General features: G+C 45.5%; 1 protein-coding gene across 1 annotated transcript in view; it reads left to right on the top strand.

Moving 5' to 3' along the window:
* LOC122555641 (IgGFc-binding protein-like) overlaps window positions 1-16,282 on the top strand; it is a 128,899-nt gene that overhangs the window by 61,280 nt on the left and 51,337 nt on the right. The window contains exons 18-31 of the mRNA XM_087993366.1: window positions 271-551; window positions 4,810-4,947; window positions 5,033-5,292; window positions 6,902-6,986; window positions 7,468-7,536; window positions 8,373-8,617; window positions 8,708-8,991; window positions 9,138-9,415; window positions 9,572-10,170; window positions 10,503-11,064; window positions 11,354-11,553; window positions 11,671-12,051; window positions 12,163-12,449; window positions 12,863-13,143. Of these exons, the coding sequence (XP_087849492.1) occupies window positions 271-551; window positions 4,810-4,947; window positions 5,033-5,292; window positions 6,902-6,986; window positions 7,468-7,536; window positions 8,373-8,617; window positions 8,708-8,991; window positions 9,138-9,415; window positions 9,572-10,170; window positions 10,503-11,064; window positions 11,354-11,553; window positions 11,671-12,051; window positions 12,163-12,449; window positions 12,863-13,143 (3,950 nt within the window). The remainder of the gene's footprint in view (window positions 1-270; window positions 552-4,809; window positions 4,948-5,032; window positions 5,293-6,901; window positions 6,987-7,467; window positions 7,537-8,372; window positions 8,618-8,707; window positions 8,992-9,137; window positions 9,416-9,571; window positions 10,171-10,502; window positions 11,065-11,353; window positions 11,554-11,670; window positions 12,052-12,162; window positions 12,450-12,862; window positions 13,144-16,282) is intronic.

Here is a 16,282-nt window from a genome sequence, read left to right as displayed (position 1 = left end):
GTAATGAAAGTGTGCGTGTAGCTCTGTTGAATGTCAGTGTTTCAGTGAGAATATCTGAAATGAATTTTCCAGAATTGGTATTCCAGTGAAGTACTACAGATTGCGTATTAAGAGCACGCTACATATTTTTGCATGTACTTTGGGGGAATAATTTTGATCGCAGATCTCATTGTCTGCCCTTATGCATTCATTGAAATTTGATGTGGATTAAATAAAGTAGGGATATTTTTTCCTTTTGGAGAGATTTCATACATGTGTTTCCTTGTGTAGGTGTAATGAAACGTCTCTACCACCAGCGACCTGCGATCCAGCATCGAAAGAAGAGGCCGAGGAATACTGCAAGATTATCTTGGCAGGCAATGGTCCTTTCAAAAATTGTCACTGGTACATCCCTCCTCAGTTGTACTTTGAGAGCTGTGTATATGATCATTGTGCTTCTGGAGGAGATGCTGTCCTGTTGTGCAATGCTCTGGAGGCGTACGCTTCAGCCTGTGAAGCAGCTGATGTTGTTCTAGGAGACTGGATGGAAGAGAGTGGCTGTGTTGAGAAAAGTAAGTTTGAGATCATGTGTTTGTACCTGTTCTTTTCCTTTATTTCTTTTCTCACTCCTCCTGAGTAAAAGACAATTGTGCTTCACAACAAATGTCCATTATTAATAGTCAGCGACGTCAAGGTTAGAACATAGAACATAGAACAATCCAGCACAGAACAGGCCCTTCGGCCCACGATGTTGTGCCGAACATTTGTCCTAGCTTAAGCACCCATCCATGTACCTATCCAATTGCCACTTAAAGGTCACCAAAGATTCTGACTCTCCCACTCCCACAGGCAGCGCATTCCATGCCCCCACCACTCTCTGGGTAAAGAACCCACCCCTGACATCTCCCCTATACCTTCCACCCTTCACCTTAAATTTATGTCCCCTTGTAACACTCTGTTGTACCCAGGGAAAAAGTTTCTGACTGTCTACTCTATCTATTCCTCTGATCATCTTATAAACCTCTATCAAGTCACCCCTCATCCTTCGCCGTTCCAATGAGAAAAGGCCTAGCACTCTCAACCTATCCTCGTACGACCTATTCTCCATTCCAGGCAACATCCTGGTAAATCTTCTCTGCACCCTCTCCAAAGCTTCCACATCTTTCCTAAAGTGAGGCGACCAGAACTGCACACAGTACTCCAAATGTGGCCTAACCAAAGTCCTGCACAGTTGCAACATCACTTCATGACTCTTGAATTCAATCCCTCTGCTAATGAACGCTAATACACCATAGGCCTTCTTACAAGCTCTATCCACCTGAGTGGCAACTTTCAAAGACCTATGAACATAGACCCCAAGATCCCTCTGTTCCTCCACCTCACTAAGAACCCTACCGTTAACCCTGTATTCCGCATTCTTATTTGTCTTTCCAAAATGGACCACCTCACACTTGGCAGGGTTGAACTCCATCTGCCACTCCTCAGCCCAGCTCTGCATCATATCCAAGTCCCTTTGCAACCGACAAGAGCCCTCCTCACTATCCACAACTCCACCAATCTTCGTATCATCTGCAAATTTACTGACCCATCCTTCGACTCCCTCATCCAAGTCATTAATAAAAATTACGAACAGCAGAGGACCCAGAACTGATCCCTGCGGAACTCTACTTGTAACTGGGCTCCAGGCTGAATATTTACCATCTACCACCACTCTCTGACTTCGACCGGTTAGCCAGTTTTCTATCCAATTGGCCAAATTTCCCTCTATCCCATGCCTCCTGACTTTCCGCATAAGCCTACCATGGGGAACCTTATCAAATGCCTTACTAAAATCCATGTATACTACATCCACTGCTCTACCCTCATCCACATGCTTGGTCACCTCCTCAAAGAATTCAATCAGACTTGTAAGGCAAGACCTGCCCTTCACAAATCTGTGCTGGCTGTCCCTAATCAAGCAGTGCCTTTCCAGATACTCATAAATCCTATCCCTCAGTACCCTTCCCATTACTTTACCTACCACCGAAGTAAGACTAACTGGCCTGTAATTCCCGGGGTTACCCCTATTCCCTTTTTTGAACAGGGGCACAACATTCGCCACTCTCCAGTCCCCTGGTACCACCCCCGTTGACAGTGAAGATGAAAAGATCATTGCCAACGGTACTGCAATTTCCTCTCTTGCTTCCCACATAATCCTAGGATATATCCCATCAGGCCCGGGGGACTTGTCTATCCTCAAGTTGTTCAAAATGTCCAACAAATCTTCCTTCCTAACATGTATCTCCTCTAGCTTACCAGTCCGTTTCACACTCTCCTCTTCAACAATACGGTTGCTCTCATTCGTAAATACTGAAGAAAAGTACTCATTCAAGACCTCTCCTATCTCTTCCGACTCAATACACAGTCTCCCACTACTGTCCTTGATTGGACCTACCCTCGTTCTCGTCATTCTCATGTTTCTCACATACGCATAAAATGCCTTTGGGTTATCCTTGATCCTATCCGCCAGAGATTTTTCATGCCCTCTCTTGGCTCTCCTAATCCCTTTCTTCAGGTCCCTTCTGGCTATCCTGTATCCCTCCACTGCTCTGTCTGAACCTTGTTTCCTCAACCTTATGTAAGCCTCCTTCTTCCTCTTTATAAGACATTCAACCTCCCTCGTCAACCAAGGTTCCCTCACACGACCATTTCTTTCCTGCCTGACCGGTACATACATATCAAGGACACGTCGTATCAGTTCCTTGAAAAAGTTCCACATTTCCACGACATCCTTCCCCGACAGCCTATGCTCCCAACTTATGCTCCTCAGATCCTGTCTTACAGCATCGTAATTACCCTTCCCCCCAATTGTAAAACCTACCCTGTTGCACGCACCTATCTCTCTCCATAACCAAGGTGAAAGTCACAGAATTGTGGTCACCATCACCAAAATGTTCACCCACTAACAAGCCCATCACTTGTCCCGGTTCATTACCGAGTACCAAATCCAAAATGGCCTCCCCTCTGGTCGGACAATCTACATACTGTGTTAGAAAAGCTTCCTGGACACACTGCACAAACACCGCCCCATCCAATCTACTTGATCTAAAGAGCTTCCAATCAATATTTGGGAAGTTGAAATCGCCCATGGCTACTACCCTGTGGCTTCTGCACCTTTCCAAAATCTGTTTCCCAATCTGTTTCTCCACATCTCTGCTGCTATTGGGGGGCCTATAGTAAACACCCAACAAGGTGACTGCACCTTTCCTATTTCTGACTTCAGCCCATAATACCTCTAAAGGCAGATCCCCCTCGAACTGCCTTTCTGCAGCTGTTATACCATTTCTAATTAGCAACACCACCCCCCCTCCTTTTTTACCACCCTCCCTAATCCTACTGAAACATCTGTAACCAGGAACCTCCAACAACCATTCCTGTCCCTCTTCTATCCACGTTTCCGTGATGGCCACAACATCGTAGTCCCAGGTACCTATCCACGCCTTAAGTTCACCGACCTTATTTCTGATACTCCTTGCGTTGAAGTATACGCACTTGAACCCATCTCTGTGTCCGCAAGTATTCCCTGTCAGTGCTACCTTCTTCACAGCCTCCCCACACACTTGGACATCCTGACAAACAGCTAGCCTACTTGCTGGACTACAAGTCCGGATCCCATCCCCCTGCCAAATTAGTTTAAACCCCCCCGAAGATAGCTAGCAAACCTACCCCCCAGGATATTGGTGCCCTTCTGGTTCAGGTGCAACCCGTCCTGCTTGTGCAGGTCCCACCTTCCCCAGAATGCAGTCCAATTGTCCAAATACCTGAAGCCCTCCCTCCTACACCATCCTTGCAGCCACGTGTTCAACTGCACTCTCTCCCTATTCCTTGCCTCACTGTCACGTGGCACCGGCAACAACCCAGAGATGACGACTCTGTCTGTCCTAGCTTTCAGCTTCCAGCCTAACTCCCTGAGCTCTTGAATGACCTCCCCACCTCTCTTCCTACATATGTCGTTGGTGCCAACGTGCACCACGACTTCTGGCTGCACACCCTCCCCCTTAAGGATTCTGAAGACACGGTCCGAGACGTCTCGGACCCTGGCACCCGGGAGGCAACAAACCATCCGAGAGTCTCGCCCATGCCCACAGAATCGCCTGTCTGTCCCTCTAACGAGAGAGTCTCCTATAACTCGCGCTCTCCTCCTCTCCCCCTTTCCCTTCCGAGTCTCAGAGCCAGACCTCATGCCACAGACCCGGTCACTGCAGCTTACCCCTGCTAGGCTGTCCCCCCCACCAGTATCCAAAGCGGTATACCTATTGTTTAGGGGAATGACTACAGGGGATCCCTGCACTGCCTGCTTCCTCCCCTTCCCACCTCTAACTGTCCCAGCTACCTCTGTTCTCTGGCGTAACTATGTCCCTGTAGCTTCTATCTATCACCTTCTCAGCCTCTCGAATAATCCTCAGTTCATCCAACTCCAGTTCCAGTTCCCTAACTCGTTCTGTGAGGAGCAGAATCTGACTGCATTTCCTGCAGATGAAGTTGGCAGGAGTATCGGTGGTCACCCCTACCTCAAACATCCGGCAGGAGGAACATTCCACTGCCTGCGCTGCCATTACTCTACACTTTGTCTCCAAAGCAAGAACACTGAGTAGCTTACCTGTGAACACACCCACTCAAATATCAATCACTTACCTTCCCGACCAGCTCTGCACTCCAACCTCACTTCCGCCCAGCTCGCGCCGCTCTCTGCTGAGAAATTGTGGATGTTTTTAGCTATTGTGATGCAATAATGTGCATATTTCCGATCAATCTTGATGAATCTTTATTAATTCTTTATTAATCCCACAGGTTGTGCACTGGGCTGCAGTTTTGACAGCGACCTGTGCAGTTGGACACAATCCAAGACAGATGATTTGGACTGGAAGCGCATCAGTGGATCGACACCCTCAGCTCGCACAGGGCCTTCGTTCGACCACACCAGTGGAGGTAGGTGATGTGCCATCCTTATTTGATTTGAGGTTGACAGAGCCCATGATTTGTTTGTAACCAGTGAGCTTAACTGTATGTCCAGGTGGCTACTACATCTATATTGAAGGCAATGAAGGCAGCGAAGGAGACAAAGCCCAACTGGTCAGTGCTCTGTGCGATAAGACAGGGGATCAGTGTATGCGATTCTGGTACCACATGTATGGAGTGGCTCAGAGCATGGCTTTGAATGTTTACCAGCTAGAAGTTGGGCTTCCCCCGATACTGATCTGGTCAGAGAGAGGCAATAAAGGAAACCAGTGGATCGCAGCAGCAGTGGACCTACACCTGTCTGGAAAATCTCAGGTAAGCTGTGTGGCTAATAATTTAGTGATTTTTTTTTTGGCTGTACTTCTCTTTTTGAAGCATTCGCATAGCTTGCATATTTAATTAGAAGGCAAGCAGATTTTTCTTCATTCCATATCAAATTAAATTAAATACAAATTAGTAGAGAAATGCAGAAGCTGTTTTAACATGAAATACCCCATGAAATGATGTCCTACATTCGATTAGATTAGATTACGTACAGTGTGGAAAGAGGCCCTTCGGCCCAACAAGTCCACACCGACCTGCCGAAGCACAACCCACCCAGACCCATTCCCCTACATTTACCCCTTTTGCTAACACTACGGGAAATTTAGTCATAGTGATTTACAGCATGGAAACAGACCCTTCGGTCTAACCCGTCCATGCCGACCAGATATTTCAACCCAATCTAGTCCCACCTGCCAGCACCCGGCCCATATCCCTCCAAACCCTTCCTATTCATATACCCATCCAAATGCCTCTTAAATGTTGCAATTGTACCAGCCTCCACTACTTCCTCTGGCAGCTCATTCCATACACTTACCACTCTTTGTTTGAAAAAGCTGCCCCATAGGTCTCTTTTATATCTTAACCCTCTCACCCTAAACCTATGCCCTCTAGTTCTGGATTCCCCGACCCCAGAGAAAAGACTTTGCCTATTTACCCTGTCCATGCCCCTCATAATTTTGTCAACCTCTATAAGATCACTCCTCAGCCTCCGACACCCCAGCCTGTTCAGCACAAACCTATAGCTCAAATCCTCCAACCCTGGCAACATCCTTGTAAATCTTTTCTGAACCCTTTCAAGTTTCACAACTACTTTCCGATAGGAAGGAGACCAGAATTTCAATATTCCAACAGCGGCCTAATCAATGTACTGTACAGCCGCAACATGACTTCCCAACTCCTGTACTCGCTACTCTGACCAATAAAGGAAAGCATACCAAATGCATTCTTCACTTTCCTATCTATCTGCGACTCCACTTTCAAGGAGCTATGAACCTGCACTCCAAGGTCTGTTTGTTCAGCAACACTCTCTAGGACCTTACCATTAAGTGTATAAGTCCTGCTAAGATTTGCTTTCCCAAAATACAGCACCTCACATTTATCTGAATTAAACTCTATCTGCCACTTTTCAGCCCATTGGCCCATGTGGTCAAGATACTGTTGTAATCTGAGGTAACCCTCTTCATTGTCCATTATATCTCCAATTTTGGTGTCATCTACAAACTTAGTAACTGTACCTCTTATGCTCACATCCAAATCATTGATGTAAATGACTAAAAGTAGAGCACCCAGCACTGATCCTTGTGGCACTCCACTGGTCACAGGCCTCCAGTTGGAAAAACAACCCTCCACGACCATCCTCTGTCTTCTATTTTTGAGCCAGTTCTGTATCCAAATGGCTAGTTCTCCCTGTTTCCGTGAGATCGAACCTTGCTGATCAGTCTCCCTTGGGGAACCTTGTCGATCGCCTTACTGAAGTCCATATCGATCACATCTACCACTCGGCCCTCATCAATCCTTGTTTTGTGTTCGCTGATATTCTGTTGTTTACTTTGGCATTGGCATCTTCTGCCTGCTGTTATTCTGATGCTTCCTCTTATAGATTCTCATTGAAGCAGTCCGGGGCAATGACTATCGTAGTGATGTCGCTGTAGATGACATTTCCTTCCATTCTGGATGTTGTGGAGGTTTGTAAATGTGACTAATTTTCTAATGTCTGCTGTAATTGATCAATTGCATGACTTAAGTAAAAATGCAGGAGGAGTCGAGAGCGTGGTGCTGGAAAAGCACAGCCGGTCAGGGAACATCCGAGGAGCGGGAGTATCGATGTTTCGAGCATAAGTTCTTCATCAGGAATAGATTGGAGATGAACATGAGTCAGATCTGAAGCTGTTGGAGTAGGAGTAAGCTATTTCCCTCCCCTATCACATTGTGTCACTCAATGTAATTGTGGGTGATCTTGTGCTTCAGCTTGACTTTACAACCTGTTTTCCATATGCTTTGATTCCTTGTGATTCCTAAATGTTTCTCTACTTCAGCATGATGTATAATCCACAGGCTTCAGGGGGACAGAGTTCCAAGGATTCACAAAGGACTGCGTGAAACCTTTTGCCTCATCTCAGTCCTCTAGATTCTTCTGAATTTATCCATATATTATTTTCTCTGCAGACAATTGTGACATAACAAGCACAGTGAGCACTCCAACTCCAACCAGTACCATGCCTCCTGTCACAACAGGTAAATGAAAGCAGGCTGTATATGATCTGGATCCTTGATAAAAGTGATTTGTTGCTGTCTTATTGACAAGGATTTGTCAGGGTATAACTAGAAACTGCGACTTTGTTTGCTGATCCTACATTTGTATCAATTAAGACAAACTGGTGCGGATTCTATTTGATTGTCCTTAAAATGTTGGCTCACTCTGAATAGGTCTGAAAATGTGTTGCTGGAAAAAGCGCAGCAGGTTCGGGCATGAGCCCTTCTTCAGGAAACGTCGATTCTCCTGCTCCTTGGATGCTGCCTGACCTGCTGCGCTTTTCCAGCAACACATTTTCAGCTCTGATCTCCAGCATCTGCAGTCCTCACTTTCACTCTGAATAGGTGTAAATTTGATAATTTGGTAATGTGAAAAAAAAATGGGTGAAGTCAGCTTCAAGCTGATTGCAAATATTGCTGCAGAAGTCAAACACCAAAGTGTGGAAGCTGAGCAGTTGTTTGTCTAGTCATCCCATGGCACAGACTGCGTCCTCCTCGTTGTAGTGTCTGTGACTAGGCAAAATGTCCTTCATCATCGACCGTGTCCTGTTCCCTCAGGTTGTTGAATGTTTCAACGAGAGCACCTCTCATTGTTGTAGATTCCAGTATATACCCCGAAGCAACCTGTTGAACCTTTGTTTGTAAGAGAAGCTACTTGTCCCGAGAATGGGACGAGTGACTATTCTCTGAAGTGATTCTCAAGCATTTGTGTAGAAAGAAAATAGAGCCATCGATTGGGAGCAAATCCAACTTGTTTTTCAATGGATTGTGACAATACCAACTGACTTTTATTTTCTACATCATTTCCAATTTTTTAGAATCTTCTTGCATCGTGCAAGGTGATCCTCACTACAACACTTTTGATAAGCAATCACATGACTTCATGGGAACATGCACATATACCCTATCGAAACTCTGTGACGCCAGCAGTGCTCTGCCGTATTTCAATGTTGAAGCTGCAAATGAGCGCAGATCAGGGAATTCCTACGTGTCGTACGTTAAACATGTCAACGTTAATGTTTACAATCATAGAATAGTACTGGAGAAGGGACACGTGGTGAAGGTAAGAATTTGATATTTTGAGGACTTCATCAAGCATATTGAACGGTGGGTTTGCTGAGGAATGAATCAATGTGGTTTTGCACGTTTCCAGGTCGATGGAGAAGTGGAGGTGCTACCTGTGTCAGTCTCGCCTGGTGTTGAAGTTGGCCGAAGTGGAAAGTATGTGGTTGTTAGCACCGATTTTGGATTGAGAGTGAAGTTTGATGGGAAGCATCGAGCAGTTGTAACCCTTCCCAGTGTTTTCAAGGGGAAGGTGTGTGGAATGTGTGGAAACTACAATGATGATAGAAGAGACGATTTCCTCAATCCGGATGGAGTGATGGAGCCCGATTCCGTCAGTTTGGGAAACAGCTGGCAGAGTGGAAATGATACGAGGTGCGGTGTATGGGAGGTTTCTGGCTGTCTCTGTTCCTTCATAAAACCTGCGAGTTTTAAATCACTACCATTATTCCATTTGCATGTCGACCTTCTGCTAGCTTTTAAACGTATGTTTCTCATTGGAGGTGCTGCTGTTCTTGCAGGTGTGCTCCTGACGTTGGTATCAGACCAAATTGTACTGATGACAAAAAGCAGATGATAGAAAGTAAATCTTACTGTGGCATAATTGTGGATCCAGGCAGTCCGTTCAAAGCGTGCCACTCTGTCGTGGACCCGATGGTTTATTTTGCTGAATGTGTGTACGACTTGTGCGCATTGGACATGCATACAGGCTCTCTGTGCAGTAGTTTGCAATCCTACGCAGATGCATGCCAGTCGAAGGGAGTGAGAGTGGAAGCCTGGAGGAACGCGACCTTCTGCCGTAAGTGTTTGAGAGTATTTTGTTTGATGAATAAGTTATATGTGATGGAGACAGAAAAACTTTGGGTCACTTTGAACTATTTAGTTTTCATTAAATTCCTTTATCTAATAATTTAATGTAAAATATGTTGACTCTCCTTTTGAATTCTCTTCCCAGCTTTAAAGTGTGGAGTGAATAGTCACTATGAGCATTGTGGCTCAGCATGTCCTGCTACCTGTGTCAATCCCAATGCTCCATCCAGCTGCTCCCAGCCATGCTTGGAAGGCTGTCTGTGTGACCGTGGGTACGTTTTGTACAATGACAGGTGTGTGCGAAGAGATCAGTGTGGTTGCTGGTCTGAAGGCAAACATTATCCCGTGGGATCTGCATTCTGGACAGATGATACCTGTTCAACAAAATGCAGTTGTCCTTCTGCAGGCAGTAAACTAGTTTGCTGGAACACAACGTGTGGCACGGATTCATACTGCGGAGTTGTGGACGGAGTTCCTGGTTGCTATGAGCACACGTACGGCATCTGCAGAGTTCATAACGACCCACACTACAATACGTTTGACAAGGCGACGCATCATTTCATGGGGACGTGTACATATACGATCGCCAAGCTGTGTACAAATTCCTCAACTCTTCCATACTTTAACATCGAAGCAAAGAATGAACATCGAGGCAACGCTAAAGTTTCTTATGTTCAGAGAGTTCGAGTGGCTGTTCACGGTCACAGTGTTTGGATTGTGAAGCGGGAATGTCACCGTGTGTTGGTACGTGTGTAACTACTAGTTGGGTTTTCTAAAATGCTGACTTTAGTCTGAAATATCCTTTACTTGATAATTCAATTAGAATGGGAGGTGAATGACTAGGAGTATATTGCAAAGGTGAAATGATTATCATGACATTTTACTATTTGTATCTAAAGTGAAACAGAACAAAATGAACGTGTGTACCATGTGCACCAATCTGATGTGAAGTATAGCGTTTACTGTACATTGCTGTATGCAAATTGCTGTTCACGTTTGTTGTGCATGTTGAATGAAAGAATGCTGGAGTCTGCTAGAAAAGCTGTTGTTGAATCACCATTTTCCTCTTGTGTCAGGTGGATAACGTGTGGCAGACGTTACCTGTCAAATTAGTCAATGGCACCTTGAACGTGAGTAGGAGTGGAGACTACGTGGTCCTGGTGACAGATTTTGGGCTCTCTGTTTCATATGACGTTGATCACTCAGTGGAAGTGAAAGTGCCGAGTACATATTTCAATCAGACTTGCGGTATGTGCGGCAACTACAATGGAATGAGAAAGGATGATTACATGAAACCTGATGGAGAACAAGCCAAAGATTCAAATGAGTTTGGAAATAGCTGGAAGGTGCCACCGGAAGAACCAGGTTGTGACCCAGTCGAACCTGCGAAGTGTGAGCCTGATGAGGAGAAACTTTACCAAAGTGATGCCTTCTGTGGTCTGATCACCAGTCAACAAGGTCCATTTGCACAGTGCCACTCTGTAGTAAATCCCAATGGATTCTTTGAAAGCTGTGTTGTTGAACTGTGTCTGTTGGCTGGAAGCCAAGATGCTCTGTGCGATACCCTCAAAATCTACGCACATGCGTGTCAAAGTGCAGGAGTGACCATTGCACCTTGGAGAAACTCCACTTTCTGTCGTACGTATTAGTGAGCTTCCATTGTTTTGCATTAATAATTTCCTATTTAAGACAAAGGAAAATGTTTTCATTATTGTGTGTTATAGTTTCTTTTGTGACAGAATTGCTATTTCCTGTTAGCTTGCTTCAGTTTTGGTTTGGTCGCATGCTAAGCTTTATACTTTCCATTCCAGAGATCCAATGTTTCAGAAAGCATTTGCTGCAAAAGCCATCCTTCCCGATTGCCATAGTCATGGGAAACATGGTGTGAGAAGTTCAAAAGATTTGATTGTATCTTCCTTGTTTTCAGCTGTTTCCTGTCGAGCCAATAGCCAGTACAGTCCATGTGGCAGTGCTTGTCCAGCCACATGTACAGACCGATTTGCTCCAGAGAACTGCAGCAAGCCATGTGTGGAGGACTGCGTGTGTAACATTGGGTTTGTTCTCAGTGGAAGCACGTGTGTGCCCGCTCAGAACTGTGGCTGCATCCACAACGACAAATACTACGAAGTAAGTTGGAGGGCTTTTTGGTCCCGTTTGGCTGTTTCACGTGCATTCATGCAACTTTGTGATTTCATGAGGAGCACGCAGCAGTTTTGAAAATAACACTTGCTGTTTGTCTGTCAGAAAGGAGCAACGTTCTGGGAAGAGGGATGTCTCCAGCGGTGTCGATGTACTGGAAATAACCACGTAGTATGTGAAGCAGCGTCTTGTGGACCAGCGGAAATTTGCAAAGTGCAGGATGGAAATTTGGGATGTTACCGGGCAGACACTGCGAAGTGCCACATTTACGGGGACCCGCACTATACGACGTTTGATGGGAAACTGTATCACTTCCAGGGTACTTGCAATTATACTGTGACTGAGACTTGTGGAAATACATCTGTTCGTTTCTCGGTGACAAGCAGGAATGAACACAGAGGCAACCCAACATGGTCTATGATTAATTCCATTGCTCTCCAGTTTGCTGACATTCATATTGCAGTGAGGAAAAATAACCTTGTTTATGTGAGTAATGTTTCTGATTGGTAGCGTTGACAGAATGAGCGTAATGTTGAAGAAAGGTAACTGCAGTGACTGTGACTGTTGTATCAGTAATGCTGGTAATCTTTTGCTTAGGTTGATGGAGTGAAGGTTGAGCTCCCTGTGACACCCCATTCTTCAGTAAGCGTATCAATGGTAGGATCGTTTGTCATCGTCCAGACCAACTTTGGTGTTCAGCTGAAGTTTAATGGTGATCATGAGCTGTTTGTAGTGGTGGATGAGAGATACAAAGGACAGCTGTGTGGCTTGTGTGGTACCTACACTGACGACCCACTTGATGACTTCTTGAAGCCTGATGGGATTCTGGCCATGGATTCCAATCAGTTTGGAAACAGCTGGAGAGTTCTTGACAATGACTGGTTGTGAGTATTTCATACAGTGAAGAGTAAATTACACTCTATGTAGTGTCGCTGGTGAGACGTTTGCAGAGAGGTAGTGGATTAGTTGGTTGCCGAAAAAGAATTAATAGATATGAGGGCATGGCTGGAATTTCCTGTAAATGACTGTAATGAAAGTGTGCGTGTAGCTCTGTTGAATGTCAGTGTTTCAGTGAGAATATCTGAAATGAATTTTCCAGAATTGGTATTCCAGTGAAGTACTACAGATTGCGTATTAAGAGCACGCTACATATTTTTGCATGTACTTTGGGGGAATAATTTTGATCGCAGATCTCATTGTCTGCCCTTATGCATTCATTGAAATTTGATGTGGATTAAATAAAGTAGGGATATTTTTTCCTTTTGGAGAGATTTCATACATGTGTTTCCTTGTGTAGGTGTAATGAAACGTCTCTACCACCAGCGACCTGCGATCCAGCATCGAAAGAAGAGGCCGAGGAATACTGCAAGATTATCTTGGCAGGCAATGGTCCTTTCAAAAATTGTCACTGGTACATCCCTCCTCAGTTGTACTTTGAGAGCTGTGTATATGATCATTGTGCTTCTGGAGGAGATGCTGTCCTGTTGTGCAATGCTCTGGAGGCGTACGCTTCAGCCTGTGAAGCAGCTGATGTTGTTCTAGGAGACTGGATGGAAGAGAGTGGCTGTGTTGAGAAAAGTAAGTTTGAGATCATGTGTTTGTACCTGTTCTTTTCCTTTATTTCTTTTCTCACTCCTCCTGAGTAAAAGACAATTGTGCTTCACAACAAATGTCCATTATTAATAGTCAGCGACGTCAAGGTTAGAACATAGAACATAGAACAATCCAGCACAGAACAGGCCCTTCGGCCCACGATGTTGTGCCGAACATTTGTTCTAGCTTAAGCACCCATCCATGTACCTATCCAATTGCCACTTAAAGGTCACCAAAGATTCTGACTCTCCCACTCCCACAGGCAGCGCATTCCATGCCCCCACCACTCTCTGGGTAAAGAACCCACCCCTGACATCTCCCCTATACCTTCCACCCTTCACCTTAAATTTATGTCCCCTTGTAACACTCTGTTGTACCCAGGGAAAAAGTTTCTGACTGTCTACTCTATCTATTCCTCTGATCATCTTATAAACCTCTATCAAGTCACCCCTCATCCTTCGCCGTTCCAATGAGAAAAGGCCTAGCACTCTCAACCTATCCTCGTACGACCTATTCTCCATTCCAGGCAACATCCTGGTAAATCTTCTCTGCACCCTCTCCAAAGCTTCCACATCTTTCCTAAAGTGAGGCGACCAGAACTGCACACAGTACTCCAAATGTGGCCTAACCAAAGTCCTGCACAGTTGCAACATCACTTCATGACTCTTGAATTCAATCCCTCTGCTAATGAACGCTAATACACCATAGGCCTTCTTACAAGCTCTATCCACCTGAGTGGCAACTTTCAAAGACCTATGAACATAGACCCCAAGATCCCTCTGTTCCTCCACCTCACTAAGAACCCTACCGTTAACCCTGTATTCCGCATTCTTATTTGTCTTTCCAAAATGGACCACCTCACACTTGGCAGGGTTGAACTCCATCTGCCACTCCTCAGCCCAGCTCTGCATCATATCCAAGTCCCTTTGCAACCGACAAGAGCCCTCCTCACTATCCACAACTCCACCAATCTTCGTATCATCTGCAAATTTACTGACCCATCCTTCGACTCCCTCATCCAAGTCATTAATAAAAATTACGAACAGCAGAGGACCCAGAACTGATCCCTGCGGAACTCTACTTGTAACTGGGCTCCAGGCTGAATATTTACCATCTACCACCACTCTCTGACTTCGACCGGTTAGCCAGTTTTCTATCCAATTGGCCAAATTTCCCTCTATCCCATGCCTCCTGACTTTCCGCATAAGCCTACCATGGGGAACCTTATCAAATGCCTTACTAAAATCCATGTATACTACATCCACTGCTCTACCCTCATCCACATGCTTGGTCACCTCCTCAAAGAATTCAATCAGACTTGTAAGGCAAGACCTGCCCTTCACAAATCTGTGCTGGCTGTCCCTAATCAAGCAGTGCCTTTCCAGATACTCATAAATCCTATCCCTCAGTACCCTTCCCATTACTTTACCTACCACCGAAGTAAGACTAACTGGCCTGTAATTCCCGGGGTTACCCCTATTCCCTTTTTTGAACAGGGGCACAACATTCGCCACTCTCCAGTCCCCTGGTACCACCCCCGTTGACAGTGAAGATGAAAAGATCATTGCCAACGGTACTGCAATTTCCTCTCTTGCTTCCCACATAATCCTAGGATATATCCCATCAGGCCCGGGGGACTTGTCTATCCTCAAGTTGTTCAAAATGTCCAACAAATCTTCCTTCCTAACATGTATCTCCTCTAGCTTACCAGTCCGTTTCACACTCTCCTCTTCAACAATACGGTTGCTCTCATTCGTAAATACTGAAGAAAAGTACTCATTCAAGACCTCTCCTATCTCTTCCGACTCAATACACAGTCTCCCACTACTGTCCTTGATTGGACCTACCCTCGTTCTCGTCATTCTCATGTTTCTCACATACGCATAAAATGCCTTTGGGTTATCCTTGATCCTATCCGCCAGAGATTTTTCATGCCCTCTCTTGGCTCTCCTAATCCCTTTCTTCAGGTCCCTTCTGGCTATCCTGTATCCCTCCACTGCTCTGTCTGAACCTTGTTTCCTCAACCTTATGTAAGCCTCCTTCTTCCTCTTTATAAGACATTCAACCTCCCTCGTCAACCAAGGTTCCCTCACACGACCATTTCTTTCCTGCCTGACCGGTACATACATATCAAGGACACGTCGTATCAGTTCCTTGAAAAAGTTCCACATTTCCACGACATCCTTCCCCGACAGCCTATGCTCCCAACTTATGCTCCTCAGATCCTGTCTTACAGCATCGTAATTACCCTTCCCCCCAATTGTAAAACCTACCCTGTTGCACGCACCTATCTCTCTCCATAACCAAGGTGAAAGTCACAGAATTGTGGTCACCATCACCAAAATGTTCACCCACTAACAAGCCCATCACTTGTCCCGGTTCATTACCGAGTACCAAATCCAAAATGGCCTCCCCTCTGGTCGGACAATCTACATACTGTGTTAGAAAAGCTTCCTGGACACACTGCACAAACACCGCCCCATCCAATCTACTTGATCTAAAGAGCTTCCAATCAATATTTGGGAAGTTGAAATCGCCCATGGCTACTACCCTGTGGCTTCTGCACCTTTCCAAAATCTGTTTCCCAATCTGTTTCTCCACATCTCTGCTGCTATTGGGGGGCCTATAGTAAACACCCAACAAGGTGACTGCACCTTTCCTATTTCTGACTTCAGCCCATAATACCTCTAAAGGCAGATCCCCCTCGAACTGCCTTTCTGCAGCTGTTATACCATTTCTAATTAGCAACGCCACCCTCCCTCCTTTTTTACCACCCTCCCTAATCCTACTGAAACATCTGTAACCAGGAACCTCCAACAACCATTCCTGTCCCTCTTCTATCCACGTTTCCGTGATGGCCACAACATCGTAGTCCCAGGTACCTATCCACGCCTTAAGTTCACCGACCTTATTTCTGATACTCCTTGCGTTGAAGTATACGCACTTGAACCCATCTCTGTGTCCGCAAGTATTCCCTGTCAGTGCTACCTTCTTCACAGCCTCCCCACACACTTGGACATCCTGACAAACAGCTAGCCTACTTGCTGGACTACAAGTCCGGATCCCATCCCCCTGCCAAATTAGTTTAAACCCCCCCGAAGATAGCTAGCAAACCTACCCCCCA

The sequence above is a fragment of the Chiloscyllium plagiosum genome, unplaced genomic scaffold, assembly GCF_037043375.1.
Source record: "Chiloscyllium plagiosum isolate Xiang-an unplaced genomic scaffold, Cpla_swu_hap1 HiC_scaffold_13, whole genome shotgun sequence".
Classification (NCBI taxonomy): domain Eukaryota; kingdom Metazoa; phylum Chordata; class Chondrichthyes; order Orectolobiformes; family Hemiscylliidae; genus Chiloscyllium; species Chiloscyllium plagiosum.
The sequence above is the reverse complement of the archived record's forward strand: the minus strand, read 5'-3'. Positions and strand labels throughout refer to the sequence as shown.